A 14,803-nucleotide genomic window follows, 5' to 3' on the forward strand; every position below is an offset into this window, starting at 1 on the left:
CCAAACACGCAGCGGAGCTGCCGCTCGCTCTGCTGCGATGCTGCCGCGGGCTGGAGATGTTCCCGTTCAACCCCGGCTGCTGCTCCCGGGAACGTGACGCCTGTTGGGTGGTGAGGATGGGTCCTTCTGATTAAATGCATGGCTTTTCTTTTGGCTCAGTGTGCAGAAATCACTTAATTAGCAATGAAACCGCAACCAAAAAGGGTTTGGTGATGACCAAGGGAGCTAATGGCTGTTTTAAGCACAGCGCTCTAATTCCAGGCGCCCTGCAGCAAAATTCAGCCACGCTCATGTGCAAAGATCAGTGTTGTCCAGAGCAGTAATTTAACAAATATCCATGGGGTTGTTGGTGTGGGAACATTATTGGGAAGGGGGAGGTGACAAAATGCCCTGCAGCTGGGCAAGGACTCTTCGTCCCCATAAACATCCAAGCAGTGAGAGAAGCTGTTCCTCAAACGTGGCTGCAGGAAAATGCCAAGAAACCCCACTGCTTTGGTACAAGTAGCCCTAGGAAAGAGCCATTAACTAACGTCTCTAATTGCTTTACATCCCTGCAGATCATTCCTTTGATCAAGGCTTTCACTTTCCCAGTTTCCTATCAGCTGTGATTTTTGTTAATCTGCTGTTTGCACCCTGGGAACAATTTAGGGCTTTTCCATAAGAATTTTTTTAAACTCCCAGTTTTTAGAGGTAGCACACTGGGATGGCAACTGAAAAGAATCAAGTCAATAAGGCTATTTTCTCCTTTTTGCATGTTATTTTGCGTGTACTTCCACTCCTCTGAGCACAGTACGTGCTTCCAAAAGGATGGCAAGCGAAAAGACTGTCAGGTCACATTGGAATCAGTGGTGTTGCCCTGTCCAAGGGAGAGACGAGGACGTGGTGGAGCCCATTTCAAACATACGCAAGAGAGGGGAAGATTTCAGCCCGTCTATTTTGTCCCCACTGACTGAGGGCAGAAGCAGAAGAGGAGCAGCAAGGGGTTCAACCAGGGCTTTTTTCTCATTTTCTCTGGAGATAAAGGTGAGCAAGAAAAAGGTCACAAGTGGGTCCAACTACAGAGCTTGGCAAGGGCTCAGGCTAAAATAGCTCCATCTTTCACGCCAGCAATGTACTTTCAACAAAGATTTGCCTCAGTTGCAGTAATCCACGGTGATGTAATTCCCTCCTCTCTGCATTTCCAGGAGGAGAAAGCTGTGGCAAAGAAGAGAAAGGACACACCAAGCAGGCCTGGAATCTAGTTTCATTTTATTTTAGCAAACTGCATGTTCTTCACTTATCAACATCTCTACATTAGCAATTGTATAGCTCTCCAACTTTTCTTTAAAAAAGGGTAAACAAGAGGTGACAAAACTCAGGCTCTCCATCTCTTAAAAACATTTGCAAGTTGGAATCGCGAAGACTTGTATAGATTTGGTTTCAAGGTAACAGATGCGGTGTGGAAACACTAATTCAAATCACCCACCTAACTGAGAACTACCCCGTCTGGAGCCCCTCCGGCATTGGACCATCAGGAGACGCTGCAGCCCCCGTGCACCGGAGATCTGACTCACCGTCAAGCAAACCTCACTGGTCTGAAGGAGCCGGCCGCGTTGCCTCCTCAGCCTGTCGCTCTAAGGGCCGAGCAGCAAGAAGCACCTCCGGGACTCAGTGTAAGTGCTGTATTTACACTGCTTCTTCACAGAAGCGTTAAGGACCTCGTCATGCAGGGGGATCTAGGGAGGACTCTTCTGCCGCGGTACCTTCTCCTTTAAGAATCACATTCCCCCAGTCATCCTGTTCCTGCTGTCTAAAGATATAAAGATCTTCTCTGAAGAATTTTTAAAAGCCAACCCTCCCCCCCAAAACCCAAGAGGAACACCGTAAAATGTACAGGTTATATACGTCCTAGAAAAGTCCTAAAATTATTGCAGAAACTAAAGATGACTTGATCCAGGGGAGGGCCAGGCACGAGGCACAGCATTGAGATCTAACAAATGCTCGGGTTGGTTTGATTTAGTTTTCAGCTTTTTCCCCATCATTCAAGAAAAAAAAAACAAACAAAAATGAAAGAAGTGTTTAAGCATCAGAACTAAAATACAAATGCACTTTGACTTATAAAACAAGATTGTGGGTTTGACCATGGGATTCCCTGACAGTGGAAAAATTTTACTTTTTTGCCCGGAGAGATTTCCTCATGGCAGATTTGCCCTTGGCAGAAGGTTTCACTTCCTTCCTCCCGCTGGCTGCTGGTTTCTTGGAAGAGCTGCCACCAGAGGGTTTCTTGATGGCAGGGGCTGCTGGTTTGGCTTTCTTAGCAGGGGTTTTAACCTTGGGAGGGGGCTTTGCTTTCCCCCGGCGGGCTGCGGGGGTTTTTCTTGGCTTGGGTTTGGACTCTCTTCGCTTCATCGGAGGGGCCCTGCTCCGTGATTTTGGAGGCGGTCTCTTCTGCATCCTGTCAGAAAGAGAGAGCACAGGATCTCAGTGGAGGTGCAAATGCTACCCAGAGCAGAGCTGCTGGCATCAATTTGCATAAACGAAGCAGATCTTGGCATCCTTGCTTGTTCCTTTATGCAGCAGCACATTTCATTAGCTAAACCTCAAAGAGCAAGAAGTCCTCTGGTGGATCTTGCCGCGCTAAGCACTTCTCAATCCCCACAGAGCTCTGCCAGCAATGTTTCAAATGCCTTCGTTAGGCATATGAACATACAAATAATGACAATGAATCGAAGTCAATTGTCAGAACAATTAAGAGACCTAAGCACTCTCTCTCCTCTCTAAATGGAATTTTATTACTCAACAAACAACGCTTATCTTAAATCCATATTGCGAGTGAGACAGGTTTTGTATCTGGCTACAGAACTGAAATAACACCATAGGGAAAAGTTTTCCTAAGGAAACACTTAATAAATACAAAAAGTCCCATACGAAACATCACACTTCTGTAAAGCTTGAAAGGCAACTAAAGGCAATACAAAGAATAAATCCAGGCTCTCTTCTCCTCTGGAGGAAGAAGAGGAGAGCTTCAAACAATGGAAGAGGGGAGATCAGTATTTCCAGAGCAAGGCACTGCTTCTGCACACTACACAGATCCTGGAGCAGTCCTGATCCTGATGGTGCCCCAAGAGTTCAACCATGATCAGAAACAACTTCTTCCAACACCTCCTGAGCAACAGCCTCGTGGGAAAATAACCACAGCAAGAGACAGACCTGTGTGCTCTGCAGCTGTGATAGCCACTTATTTAAAGAGTCCATTTATCTCTTATGCTGCCATACCTCTTCTTTGGTGGTGGCTCTTCCTCTTCAGACTCTTCCTCTTCGGATTCTTCTTCCTCCTCAGATTCCTCCTCCTCTTCCTCATCAGATTCCTCAGAGTCCTCATCCTGCTGCTTCTCAGGGTAGAGCACATCTGGGCTGCAAGAGGGGTTTTGTCAGAGCATGACTGAAGTCTATGGGTACGACTCCAGGCTCGGCAAGCCTGGGTAATCCTGGCTCTCATCAGGCTCTGCTGCCCACCCTCCCCAAAAACACTCCGCAAGACTTCTGTCTTCTCTATCTAAACCCAACATTATTTAGTCTCTGCAACAGTAGAAGTGCGACAGCCTGTAAGTCACCAGGAATGCCCCAGCCCTAAGGTGCCCTTTCTCTGGTTCTTTTCCTTCTTGCTCCTTCTGTGCCAATGCAGGAAGGCAGACAGCAAAGCGACAAGATCAGACTTCAGTGACTCTCAACACAGGCTGAAGCTACTGAGAGCTTTGTACGGATGCAATAAAAGAAGGTGGTGAGCAGAGACTTTAATGACTGTGCTGCCATTTGGCTCTCTGTGGGACACTAAGTCACCATCTCTGGGCTCCACGCTGCCCAGCACAATATACACGCACAGCAGGAGAATAAAGGCTGGTTTAGTCTCACAGTAGCTAATCTAGGTCATCCTCCCTCCTCCCACGTCTCCTCTACATCAGCATTAAGAAAGGCAAACAGCTGGGTCCTACTCATTATGAGCATACTTGCATTAAAAACATCACTGCATTACCTGCTCTTGCAAATTTGTTTTTGCAAGGGAAATAGCCCCCTTTCTGCAAAAAAAAGCATCATGACAGAATACCTGAGAATATTCAGCCCGATATTTTTATTGCCCTGAAAAGCTTCCCCCACTAATGAAGTCGGCTTTATGTCCACTCACAGCCAGACACCCAAGTATTGCCATTATCTAGAGTATGGGTGACAATGTTGCAGTTCATTAGTCATTAAAGCCTCCACAAACTTCCCTGTAAATAGGAGATCAGCCTACGAGTCTCAGCACTGCTCTCTGGCTGACCCATTTGACCCTGATCTTGAACATCATTTTGCAACCAAGCTCTTTACCTGGGATAATAAGGGAAGCAAAGCTGAAAGGTTCCACTGAAGCCCTTTCCAGAAATTTGCTCCATCCAGCCATTCTTCTCACATTTCTGCAGGGTTCTCTTCAATAGATGCACTGTGAAAACAAAAAATATCAGAGAAAACTCGCGTTACTATCTCTATCCACTTGTCTAACCTTGCTGCTCTCTGCAGTGCCCTCTGAAACCAGAATAAAGTCCCCTTTGCCCAGGACACCTGCAGAGGAATGAAATGGCACTGGGGACCCAAGGCTCATGAAGACATCACTGTCCGCTTCTTTCCGCACTCAGCAAAGAGCAGCTGCTGCATGTGGGACCCAGCTAGAACACTGCGTCTAGAAGTTTTAATATGTCTTTAAATTAAAACGAAATCTTCTTACAGTTGATCTCCAGGAAGATTCAAGCAAGATACAAGTGTTTGTTCTGAACACTCAGCAAGCGTGGCTGTACATTTTCCAGAGGAAGAAGTCAAGAACAGTGCAGGTTTTTGATGTCACAATCAAGGGATCCTCCTGTACAAATGCATTCAACAGCGCCACAAAACTACTCCTGTCCAAATTTAACCCAAGTCTCAGCTTTCTTCAGCCTGTTCTCCAAAGTGGTTTTTAAAACAAGTCTTTACCCTGTTTTAGCCCTCCTTTTGTTCTAAATTTCATGTGGTGCATCTTTCCCCATTCTGTGGGTTTGGAGGTTTTTGTTTGCTTGTTTTTTAAAAAGGGAAAATATTTGGTCTATAAATGTGACAAATGCACTTTTTATTCCAGTCTTCTGTTCCATTGTGCACTGTGTAAGAATTGTAACCGACACTGTGCAAGTACAGAGGATCTTTGTCTTTGGCAAAGGGCTGACGTTGTTTAGTCAGTCCAAAACCATTTTCAGCTTGAATTAGAGAGACTATTTACATATTTAGGTCCCTCCAACCCAAGGGAAAAGCAAGGCCTGCCCTCAAGTACGTTCCTAAGAGGTTTACTTGAGGAATGGAAAGAGAAAAATGCAAAGAAGCACAGTGGCTGAACTCTCATCTGAATCTGTTCTGTACGGTTCCTGCAAAGACACTCACCTCAACCACTTATTCAACACTCCTGAAATGGGCTTTTATCAAGAACCGATATTTCACAGCAAGAGAATCAGTTGCAACAGTGCCATACCTCCACCACCTTACAGGCTACCTCTGCTTTGTATCACACTGGAGAAGTTAACTGAGTTAATTGTATCCATTAAAATACGAGTGTTGCAACATTAGGATCTTCATAGCTCAAGAAGTCTTAAAAAAACTCCCACACTTTTGTAAACAGGAGCAACACATAGAACATAAGGCTGGTTTTACTCCAGGTACCAAAGATTAATAGCAGCACGTGAAGGATTTGACTCCAGCCAAGCCCAGTTAGAAGTGGGCGGTATAAAATGGGGCACACAGCACTGGCTCTGCGGTGTGTACCCGTCTGCTTTTCCATCTCACCAGATCTTCCTCTGGTTGCTCTTCAGACAGAGCAGAGATCATCAAAATTCCTTTTATGTAGTGGAAGGAGAAAGAAAAAACAGATTGCAAGCTGAAATTTCCTTATCTGACTTGAAAGACTGTCAAGCACTGGAGGCTGGCTAAACACAGGCCTAGAAGGACCAGGGCAATTTCCAGGTCCTGAAAATAAATTGTGCAAGGGCTTAGTAAGCCCAGAAACTCTCTTCCCTGCCCCAAGATTAAGAAGTCACACTTGACATCAGTCTCTAATTGACAGAAGGCCTCAGGCAACTCCTTTAGCCCATGCTGCAAAGGAACCAGCACTCCTCTGTATGTTTTAAGCCCTGCATCAAACAGCTGTGCTGATGCTGTGCTTCAGGTGCAGGTGAAGAGTGCAGATCAGCAATCTCTTCAGATGACCTCAAGCGACCTCCAGCCTCGGTTAAACAACTGTATCAGGGCACAGACCAAATAATGCAAAAAGTAAGCCATTAGATCTACTCTAAAGTCTCTGTTAGTATTGCTTCTGCTAATGCAAAAGTCAAAACAGACATCAGTGCCATTCTGGAAACAAAGACATGCCAAATCCCTTCCCAAATACAACAGGATTAGTTTCTTTCCTCACTTGCTTTTCCTTTTAAAATCAGAGCCAAAGGAGTACCTCAAACACATCAGTAAGACGGGTGCTTGTGGATTTTTTAAAAAGTTAAACTGTGCAACCTCTCTAAATAAAAAGCAATCACGAACTGCATTTATGGCAAGCTGTAGCCTTTCAAAATAGAGAGAGACAAACAAAATCAACAATAAAGTACTTGAATACTGTTCTCCCTTCCTGGAAATGTGCTGTATACAAGAGAAACATGCATTATGTCTCAGAAACCAGCCTTTGTCAGGCCTGAAAGGAGCTAATGGGAATTAAAAACACTGAGCATCTCTGCAGCACAAAGAGCCGAGCAGCTGTCAGCTCCCCAGCAAGCTCCAGGGAATGGTTTAAAGGTGCTGCACAGCCACATCTGCAGCTGCAGGACAATTTTGGCATGTAACAGAGAAGCATTACACAGATCGGTACTTTACCTTGGAAGTTGGAGTTGGTCCCTGGGTGGTTTTCCAGGATATACTTCTTCAGCGCTGTGGTGGAGCAGGTCTTCGGTTCGTTCATGGCCACAATAGCAGACAGGATGGCATCTTCCATCAGAGTTCCACCCAGCAGGGGCTTTTCCCCTGATTTCTTCAGCTATTTTCCAAGGAGGAAGAGAAAAGCATCAAGACAAAATTCTCCCAAACCAGGTCAGGACAAGCTCCTCTGCACCAGGTGGGTCGGCGCTCCTGCATTAGCACAGATACGTTTTATATTAAAACGCTGCACAGGGAACGCTGCTTTCCCAGCTTTAATCGGGAGGACAGGCCTATTCAGTCAACTGGCCTGGAGTGCTTTTTATCGGTAACACATTGTCCTAGTGCCCAAATACACTGCAAGGATTTGGCAATCTAAGGGCCTATAACTCAGGAAAGGAAATAAATCGGATCTTCCTCCATCCCACAGACCAAATGTACCCAAGAGAGTTCTACAGCACAGACACAAGAAAAAGACGTGGCAGACATCTGGGGTACCTACTGCACTTACAATTAGCAATGGAAAGGAAAGCTTATCCCACCATCTCCCCTACTGCAACAGTGAGTCAGAGCTGAGGCAGTGTGTGGAGCACGCTAAGCAAGGAAGGCAGGGGGATCTGCTCCAGAAATGTAGACCAAGAGGAGAATAAGGGTCCTATTGCTTCATAGTTTGACAGTTCCTGAATATGACAGGCTGCTAAAGAAAGCTGCACCCAATGAAACCAGGTGGGGAGAGGGCACGTTAACTTATATCCAAGGCTTGAGGTCAGTACAGTCAACAAAACAAGACGAACTCTGGCTCTGACCTGGAATGTCCCAGACGCTCCCTTCCCTGTGATCTGCTCTAACTGGCCCTTCTCTACAGCTCTCTGCAGGGCATTCTTCAACAGCTGGGGTCTGAAATACAGGAGGATAAAGCTTTACTGACACACACTGACAGCTTTAAAAACAAACACAAAAACAATGCTTTATGCAGAATGTGAGCAGAGCAGTACTTACAAGCGGTATCTGCCTACATAGAGACATTTTAAATGGAGATCTGTCAGCGAGTGCTGATTACATGAGAAGAACAATGTACGTTAGCGGAAATTCAACTGCAACGCTTTCTTGGTGTCACTGTGCATCCAGAAACAGATAAGCTTCACTTGGAAGGATTTACTCATTTTGAAAAGCACATTTGGACTCGGCGGGCAATGAGTCAGTCGGCTCGCAGACAAACGAGGGACTGAGTACAAGCCCCCATAAGAGGTGATGCACAGGATTTTCCCAGATTTGCTTCGTCCTCAAGCCTTGACCTGCTTCCATATAGGCAAAGAAAGATTACTGCAAGCGTGTGCCAGTTAAAGCATCCAGAACCAAACAGGACAAGATCCAAAGGAGAGGCCTTCACATCCACACAGCTAAAGGGACCTGGTTTTGGTTAAGCACAGAGGTGCATAGAGCAATGCTGATGGCAGTGTCAGGAACAAAGACTGGGTGTGGAGGGATGCAGAAAAAGGCACGGCTTTTCCTCAAGCTTTCCTGCAGGCTCTACAATGCAGAGCACCACCTCTCTGCTGCCTGCTGAAATACTGCACCGAATCACCGCAAAGTGAGACAAAGCCAGAGGAAGGCTGTGTTTCACTGCTCCTCTGCAGCTCTGCCTGCAAAAGCATACTCCCGCACCTACCTCATATCTACTTTGAGTTTGGGGTAATACTGAGACACATATTTCTTGATTAGGCTGTAAGAAGCTTCCTTCGGCTCACAAAGGCGGGTGAAAGCCAGCGGCAGGATATCTTCCAGCTTGACTTGTTGCTCTGTAGTCGGAGCAGAAGTGCTTTTCTGAAATACACATACTTTTATGCATCAGTGGGGCCAAAAACTCTGAGTTTTCCGAACCAGCAATGCACAGGTGGGGAGAAGTGCTCCTGACACTGGCCACAGATCTGGAAAATCAAGTTCTGTAAGGCAGCTCCTTAAATTAACAATTGTAAAAGTTTAGCAGTTTAAGTAAAATCAAGCAAATTTGGCAGGAATTTTCACAGGAGTCTTAGGAAAGTTTTACGAATATGAATTGCTGAGTATTTAGCAATGTTTGTACTTCTAATGGTTTCCTTCCTCTTTTTATAGACATTTTCCTCTGCTGCCCTTCAATGGGACAGGTGAAAATGATACACGCTGACATGAAATATAAAAAAACATCAAAGGCAAGGCCTGTTCACACAGATCAAGTCTCTCCAAAAATGTACGGCAAAACAGGACTGCATTTTTTTTCACCTGACAGAATGAAATCTTGATTGAAGGCAACATTCCCTTTTCCTGACCTTTCTTCTATCACTTTGTTATGATCAGGAGGGGATGATCAGGAAAAAAACCAGGTCTGTTATTTATACAGAAAAGACAGTGGGGAAATGTGCTGAAATAGAATGATTTGGATGCTGAAGAGCAGCTTTGCAAATGGCCAAACGGGTGAGGGTGCTGCTTGCCTAGGCAGCTGCTCGACTGCTGGCTGAATTCACTGAAAACAAAAGCAAGCTATTTGTTTTGCTACAAAACAGAGAAAGTAACTAGGAACAAAGACACCGATCTGCTGCAGACAAGAAGAGTGATGTGTTAGCAGTTATCAGGTGCCTCGCTCAAACTTCTCGTGGAGCCAGAGAGCTCTGTTTAAAAAGAAGTTGCACTGCAATGTACCAAGTGTGTCACTGTTTCCTTCAGTTTTAGGGCTTTTGGTCTCCCCAGCAGCCAAGAGATAAGCACTAAGGCGTTACAATACTCTCCAGGTTCACCCATCTACGCCGCAAGGGGATCAGCAATTTCAGCTAAGCATTTTGTAACAGCAGTGTTAGAAATGTGTTTCACACACCCAGCGCAGCCAGGAGTGGAGAGCAACAGTGCTAGAACCATGACTAATTGTGAGGACTAGGCTCAAAAAAAACACATCCCATGTTACTACCTCGGAACGATATACACCCAACATGAGCAGATTTCTTCCAGAAGCCTTAGGACATTTTATTCTTCCTCCCTCTGCCCTCACAGCTGATGGAAAAAATGTTCCTCTGGCAGCTCTGAAGACTGAAGTCTTCCATTTATCCGTGCAACAGATACAACAGAAATAGTATAAAGCTCTCTTACAATACCTGAGGCATCTCTCTCTACCAGGTAAAGACAGAAGAGGAGCTTCATGGTTATTCAGTTTTCTGCCTCTGAACCAAAGCCTAGGGGTTTAATGTAAACATTTTAAAACTAATATTTTAATGATTCTACTTGGTTTTGACTTCTCATACTAGCTTTCTGATTTTGATTTTAGTGGAACGGGTGTTTTTAATTACGTACTTGGGGAGGAAAAGTACAGCGAGGAGGAGAACACTGTTTGTGTTGGGGTTAAGCTGCATTTCATAAGATACACGTTTTTGTGCAAGCCACAAAGATTTTTCAGTGTATTGTTTAAAGTCATCCATCTTACCTTTCTGTCTCTGGCTTTTGGAACAGTTTTTCCTGCATTAGACACCACCACAAAGCTCCCAGAAGCTCCCTTTCCTTTCACCTAGTTTGAAAGAAAGTCCATTTCAGTCTTTAACAAAGTAACTCACAATAATAACGACCTTTTGAAAGAGACTAGTTGACATCACTACACAGATTTTGAGTGCACTGTCACCCTGGCGATGGGCTGTTATAGCAGAGGCCTGTTCTGAACCCACTGACACTTCAGTAAGATCAGAAACCACAGCCAGACGTTAATAACACCCCGCTGTCCTGACCAGGAGATCCTAACAGATATCACTGGCATAAATTACAGTGTTAAAAGAAACGAGCTGCTGCAGAAGAGACAGCACTGGACTCGGTTTAAAGATGCATGCTGCTGCAATGCTATATAACACAACACCAAGAAACAGTCAAATTGCACAAAAGAAAACCGTACAAAGTATGTTACTGACAGAACAACACTGAAATTCTGACAGAGCCTAAGAAAGTGGAGATAGAGGTTGGATTAACCTCCACGGGAGAGTACATGATTACCCCAGATCTGCTAATGAAGTTTAAGAAACTCCCATGTAATTCAGTAATGCCAGCTCAGTGCTGCTTCACAAAGCATCTCTCACCTGTCTGATGATTCCCCTCTCCAGCTCCCTTTTCAATGCTTGCTTTAGAAGATAGCCTCTCCTCTCAAGCTCCAAGGAAGGGTATTTGTGGATGATGTATTTACGTATTGCAACGACTGATGCACCACTCTTTTGAAAGCACGCCTGAAACAGAAGCAAAATGTCAGTAGAAACCACCTGCACTGCAATTATCTTGCTGTGGGAGTAACAGAACAGAGGCTGAACTGATGCCTGCAGGCCAGCACATTGGCACAGGATGCCAGGGCTGGCCTTTTCCCCACAATGACACAAACGGATAAAATACGACTTACAAAATACTTAACTTTCCTCCTTGGAGTGGCCAAAGATCAGACAACAAAAAAGCAGCACAGCAAGCACATATCAACTGCTTCCCTGTTCTGAAGCACTTACAAGTAATGGCTTAAATCCTACACGCTACTACAAAATACAGCCACCTTCTGGCAAATCAACATTGCACAGGGGTAAGTCACTTTACTGATGTCAGACAGAGTAATCATTAAGTCAGAACAGGTTGTCAATATTGTTTTTTTGAAGAAGATGCTGGAGGATCGACATTAGTAAACTAGTAAAAAACCTAAGCTGAAGTTCATATTTTGAAGATACAGCAACTGGAAAGGCCATCTTGCAATTAAAGCTGGTGGAGTCCAGGTCTCCGGTGAAGGCAATGTGCGTGCACCAAGCCTCAAGGGGAGAGCAGCAGCGCAGCTGCAACAGCACAGGTCTCTTCTTACAACCAGGAGGGATACGGTAAACCAAGACCAGTGCCACTTTGGAATGCTAGTTTACAGAATTTCCATCTGTCCTGAATTAGAATAAGGTAATGCTGAAAAAAAATGTATCAAATAGATGGAATAATCAATGTAAATCAAATAAAATATGGCTAGAATGCACAGCAAATTAAATGATGACAGCAATCAACCAGATTATGTCATCATAGCTGTTTCCAGTAACGTAATTAGGGAGACAAATTCTAAACAAAGAAATAAGCTACAGGGCCCCTTATCATCATTGTGGACTCACATTTCAGCTCAATGGGTTTCCAGGTAGAAGAATACACGTCTTACGCAGTAAGTTTCCTGCTAACAGACAGCTCTAGCATCTGCACCATCAGAGAGGTGAAACTGTGGATTTTAGGCATACAAATTATTCTGTTTTGTGACAGGTGAACAAAAGAAACATCTCCTGCTTACCCTGATGGCCTCAGTTAAAATAGCATCCATTTTGGGACGTGAGGTGGGAGCCATCTGAGTTTGCTTCTGTGCTCTAGCTAGCTGGCTAGCAGTAAGAGTAGCCCACGCAGGAATGGTCTTTTTCACCTTCTTTTCCTTTTCCTTAGACTGATCCTTCTCGCTTTAGAAAAATACAATGCAGTAGTAAGAAAAAAGACACCACAAAACAAACCAACAAGCAGAACAACAACAAAAAGCCCAGAACATCTGACACTGAAAATAATTTAAAGAACATTTTGAAGTTTCCCTTAGAAAAAACAGACCCTGTTTCGATGTTCAGTCTCACACATGTTGTAGAAAAGTGACTACGCTTTATTGGTAGCTTCTTCCTGAGAAATACGAGCACCTTTTTAAGGGACTCAACCCGTTTTCCCCATCTCTCCCACCACCTTTTCTCTCTCTAGGACCTGACTTTCTCCAGATTCCAACCCAAATTCCTGAATTCAGCACTAAGCAAGCCTCACTCCTTTTTGGTTTCTTCTGAGGCCTTTGTTTCCCCCTTCCCTTCATTCTCAGGTTCCTTTGGCTGTTCTGCTTCACTGGATGCAGCAGGCAGGGTTTCAGTCTCTTGCTCTTCTCCAGCAGAGGCAGATTCCTCAGAGGTGGCTTCTGCATCTAAAAGATGTGAAAATGCATCAAGTTACTGCCTAAAACTGGCCTCTGTTCTTCGGGAAGGCAGAGGGTGGAAAAAAAGCTTAAGAACACATTCCCGAAATTATTTCTCATCAGACAATATCTTTTCTCTAATTTCAACAGATGATTTGAACGTAACTTAAGAAGTGAACGAAACTACTGAAAGAGCTTCAATAAGGTGCAATCAGCCACCAAATGTCAGAATAATTCTTAAAAAAAAACCCCAACACAGAGCATTTGTACAATGAAGTAATTGCCTGGTCCTCTCCTCTTAACTCCAGGAAGTTACTTTTGCAATCATCCCTCATCAGAGAGGCCTGGGTGAGGGAGGGAGGGGGAAACCAGCACCATGAAACACCCGGATTTTCCCCTGGGTTAAGGTTTACATGTTTTTTAACTCAGAAAAGTGCAAAACCATACACCTCTACAAGACATTTGGAGAGATACATACAAGCAGCTTTGTTTATGATCGACTTGTCTTCAAACACCGCTGATTCTGCATCGCACACTGTGGCACCTGAAGGATTTTAACCGTTCAATCATTTCTTTCCAGAATTGGCAAAGCTTTATACTGCACATGCATCTGCAGAAACACCTATCAGCAGGAGCAGATCCAGCCAGAAATCAACTTACCAAGCAGATTAACTCCAGCATATTTAGCTGAGAATAGTTTAGAGACTGGGCTGCCTGCTAGGCAAGATACATATAAACTGCTGTTACCCACTTTCTGGATAAAGAGCTGTCCACTGTGACTGCTCCATGCAGTAGATGTCCTCTGTCTCTGAGAAGGAGCTTAATCACTCCTGCCACGCTGAATTACATACTTTTCCCATGGAGGCATCATGCATTTAAAATACGCAGTGTATTACTGGTTAGTTTCATATGTAATTTATTTATTTGTGACACCAAAAAGGACAAGTCAGTGAAACTAACCAAATGTGACACTGAAATGACACATTCTGAGAAACTGAGGTGAAGCTGCTAAGACCAGGCACATTAATATTGGCCTAGATTTTATGACACATTGTGGTAAAACCCTTTTGTTCAAGAAAAGGAAGAAAGACAAATATGTAAACACTTTGTTTTTCCACTCATTAACGCCACCTTTTGATCTCAAGCCGTCTTCCCACTGAAACTTCACAATTTCTACCTTTATTCTAAAAAATGTGTAAGCTTAAAAGGCACTATATTTAGCTATATTTTCATGTCTGGAGTGCCAGGGCTTTGCTACGGGGTATGAAGGACAAAATAAATGGGTTCAAACTGAAAAGAGTGGCTGCAAAATACAACTTGCCAGTAATCCAGGAAAGGCCTGTGAAAAGGAGCTAAGCATTAGTAATATTTGAATCATGGCAGTAGGGTTTTTCAGGAGTTTCAGAACACAGGCCTACGTTTGGATATACATTAACAATTCACTATAGAACTATTACCATACCTGCTTTGACCTCCTCGCCTTCAGCAGGTTTGCTTTTGGGAGGAGTTTCCCGGGAAGAAGAATTCACCGAGCGTCGGATCGGCATTGTGTCGTCTTCAACTTTCTAGAAAAAGTATACACAAATCAGTACAGATACTGGAAAAAGCCAGAAAGTTTTTGAAATTGGAGTAAAGTAAATCAAAGCAGCATATGTAGAAATATTCTGGTTACATTTGGACTTTTCAGAATTTTAAGAGACAGTAACCCTCACACCAGCTTCTTTGAAGCATACTAGGAGAAGATCGTTTCACATTTATACAGTTACAAGAGAAATAATTTATTTTCAGTTCCAATTAAATGAGAGGATTTTGACAAATACAACATGTCAGGGAAAGCAGGGAAGGGGAAGAAGAGTGCCTGCAGGGTTTACTGGACTCCCAGTCGAGTTTCCTACAAGCAGGGTAGAAAGAATACTGAGTAACCTTCAGCAG

General features: G+C 44.1%; 1 protein-coding gene across 1 annotated transcript in view; it reads right to left on the minus strand.

Moving 5' to 3' along the window:
* Positions 1-1,231: 1,231 nt before the first annotated feature.
* Positions 1,232-14,803, minus strand: part of HP1BP3 (heterochromatin protein 1, binding protein 3) — a 13,849-nt gene continuing 277 nt past the window's right edge. Inside the window, exons 2-12 of the mRNA XM_010186759.1 lie at positions 14,334-14,436; positions 12,730-12,880; positions 12,227-12,386; positions 11,016-11,159; positions 10,379-10,459; positions 8,600-8,754; positions 7,737-7,827; positions 6,892-7,051; positions 4,345-4,456; positions 3,256-3,393; positions 1,232-2,434 (exon numbers count right to left, since the gene is read on the minus strand). Of these exons, the coding sequence (XP_010185061.1) occupies positions 2,149-2,434; positions 3,256-3,393; positions 4,345-4,456; positions 6,892-7,051; positions 7,737-7,827; positions 8,600-8,754; positions 10,379-10,459; positions 11,016-11,159; positions 12,227-12,386; positions 12,730-12,880; positions 14,334-14,436 (1,581 nt within the window). The 3' untranslated portion in view covers positions 1,232-2,148. The remainder of the gene's footprint in view (positions 2,435-3,255; positions 3,394-4,344; positions 4,457-6,891; positions 7,052-7,736; positions 7,828-8,599; positions 8,755-10,378; positions 10,460-11,015; positions 11,160-12,226; positions 12,387-12,729; positions 12,881-14,333; positions 14,437-14,803) is intronic.

Source organism: Mesitornis unicolor, unplaced genomic scaffold (assembly GCF_000695765.1).
Source record: "Mesitornis unicolor isolate BGI_N332 unplaced genomic scaffold, ASM69576v1 scaffold5176, whole genome shotgun sequence".
NCBI lineage: Eukaryota > Metazoa > Chordata > Aves > Mesitornithiformes > Mesitornithidae > Mesitornis > Mesitornis unicolor.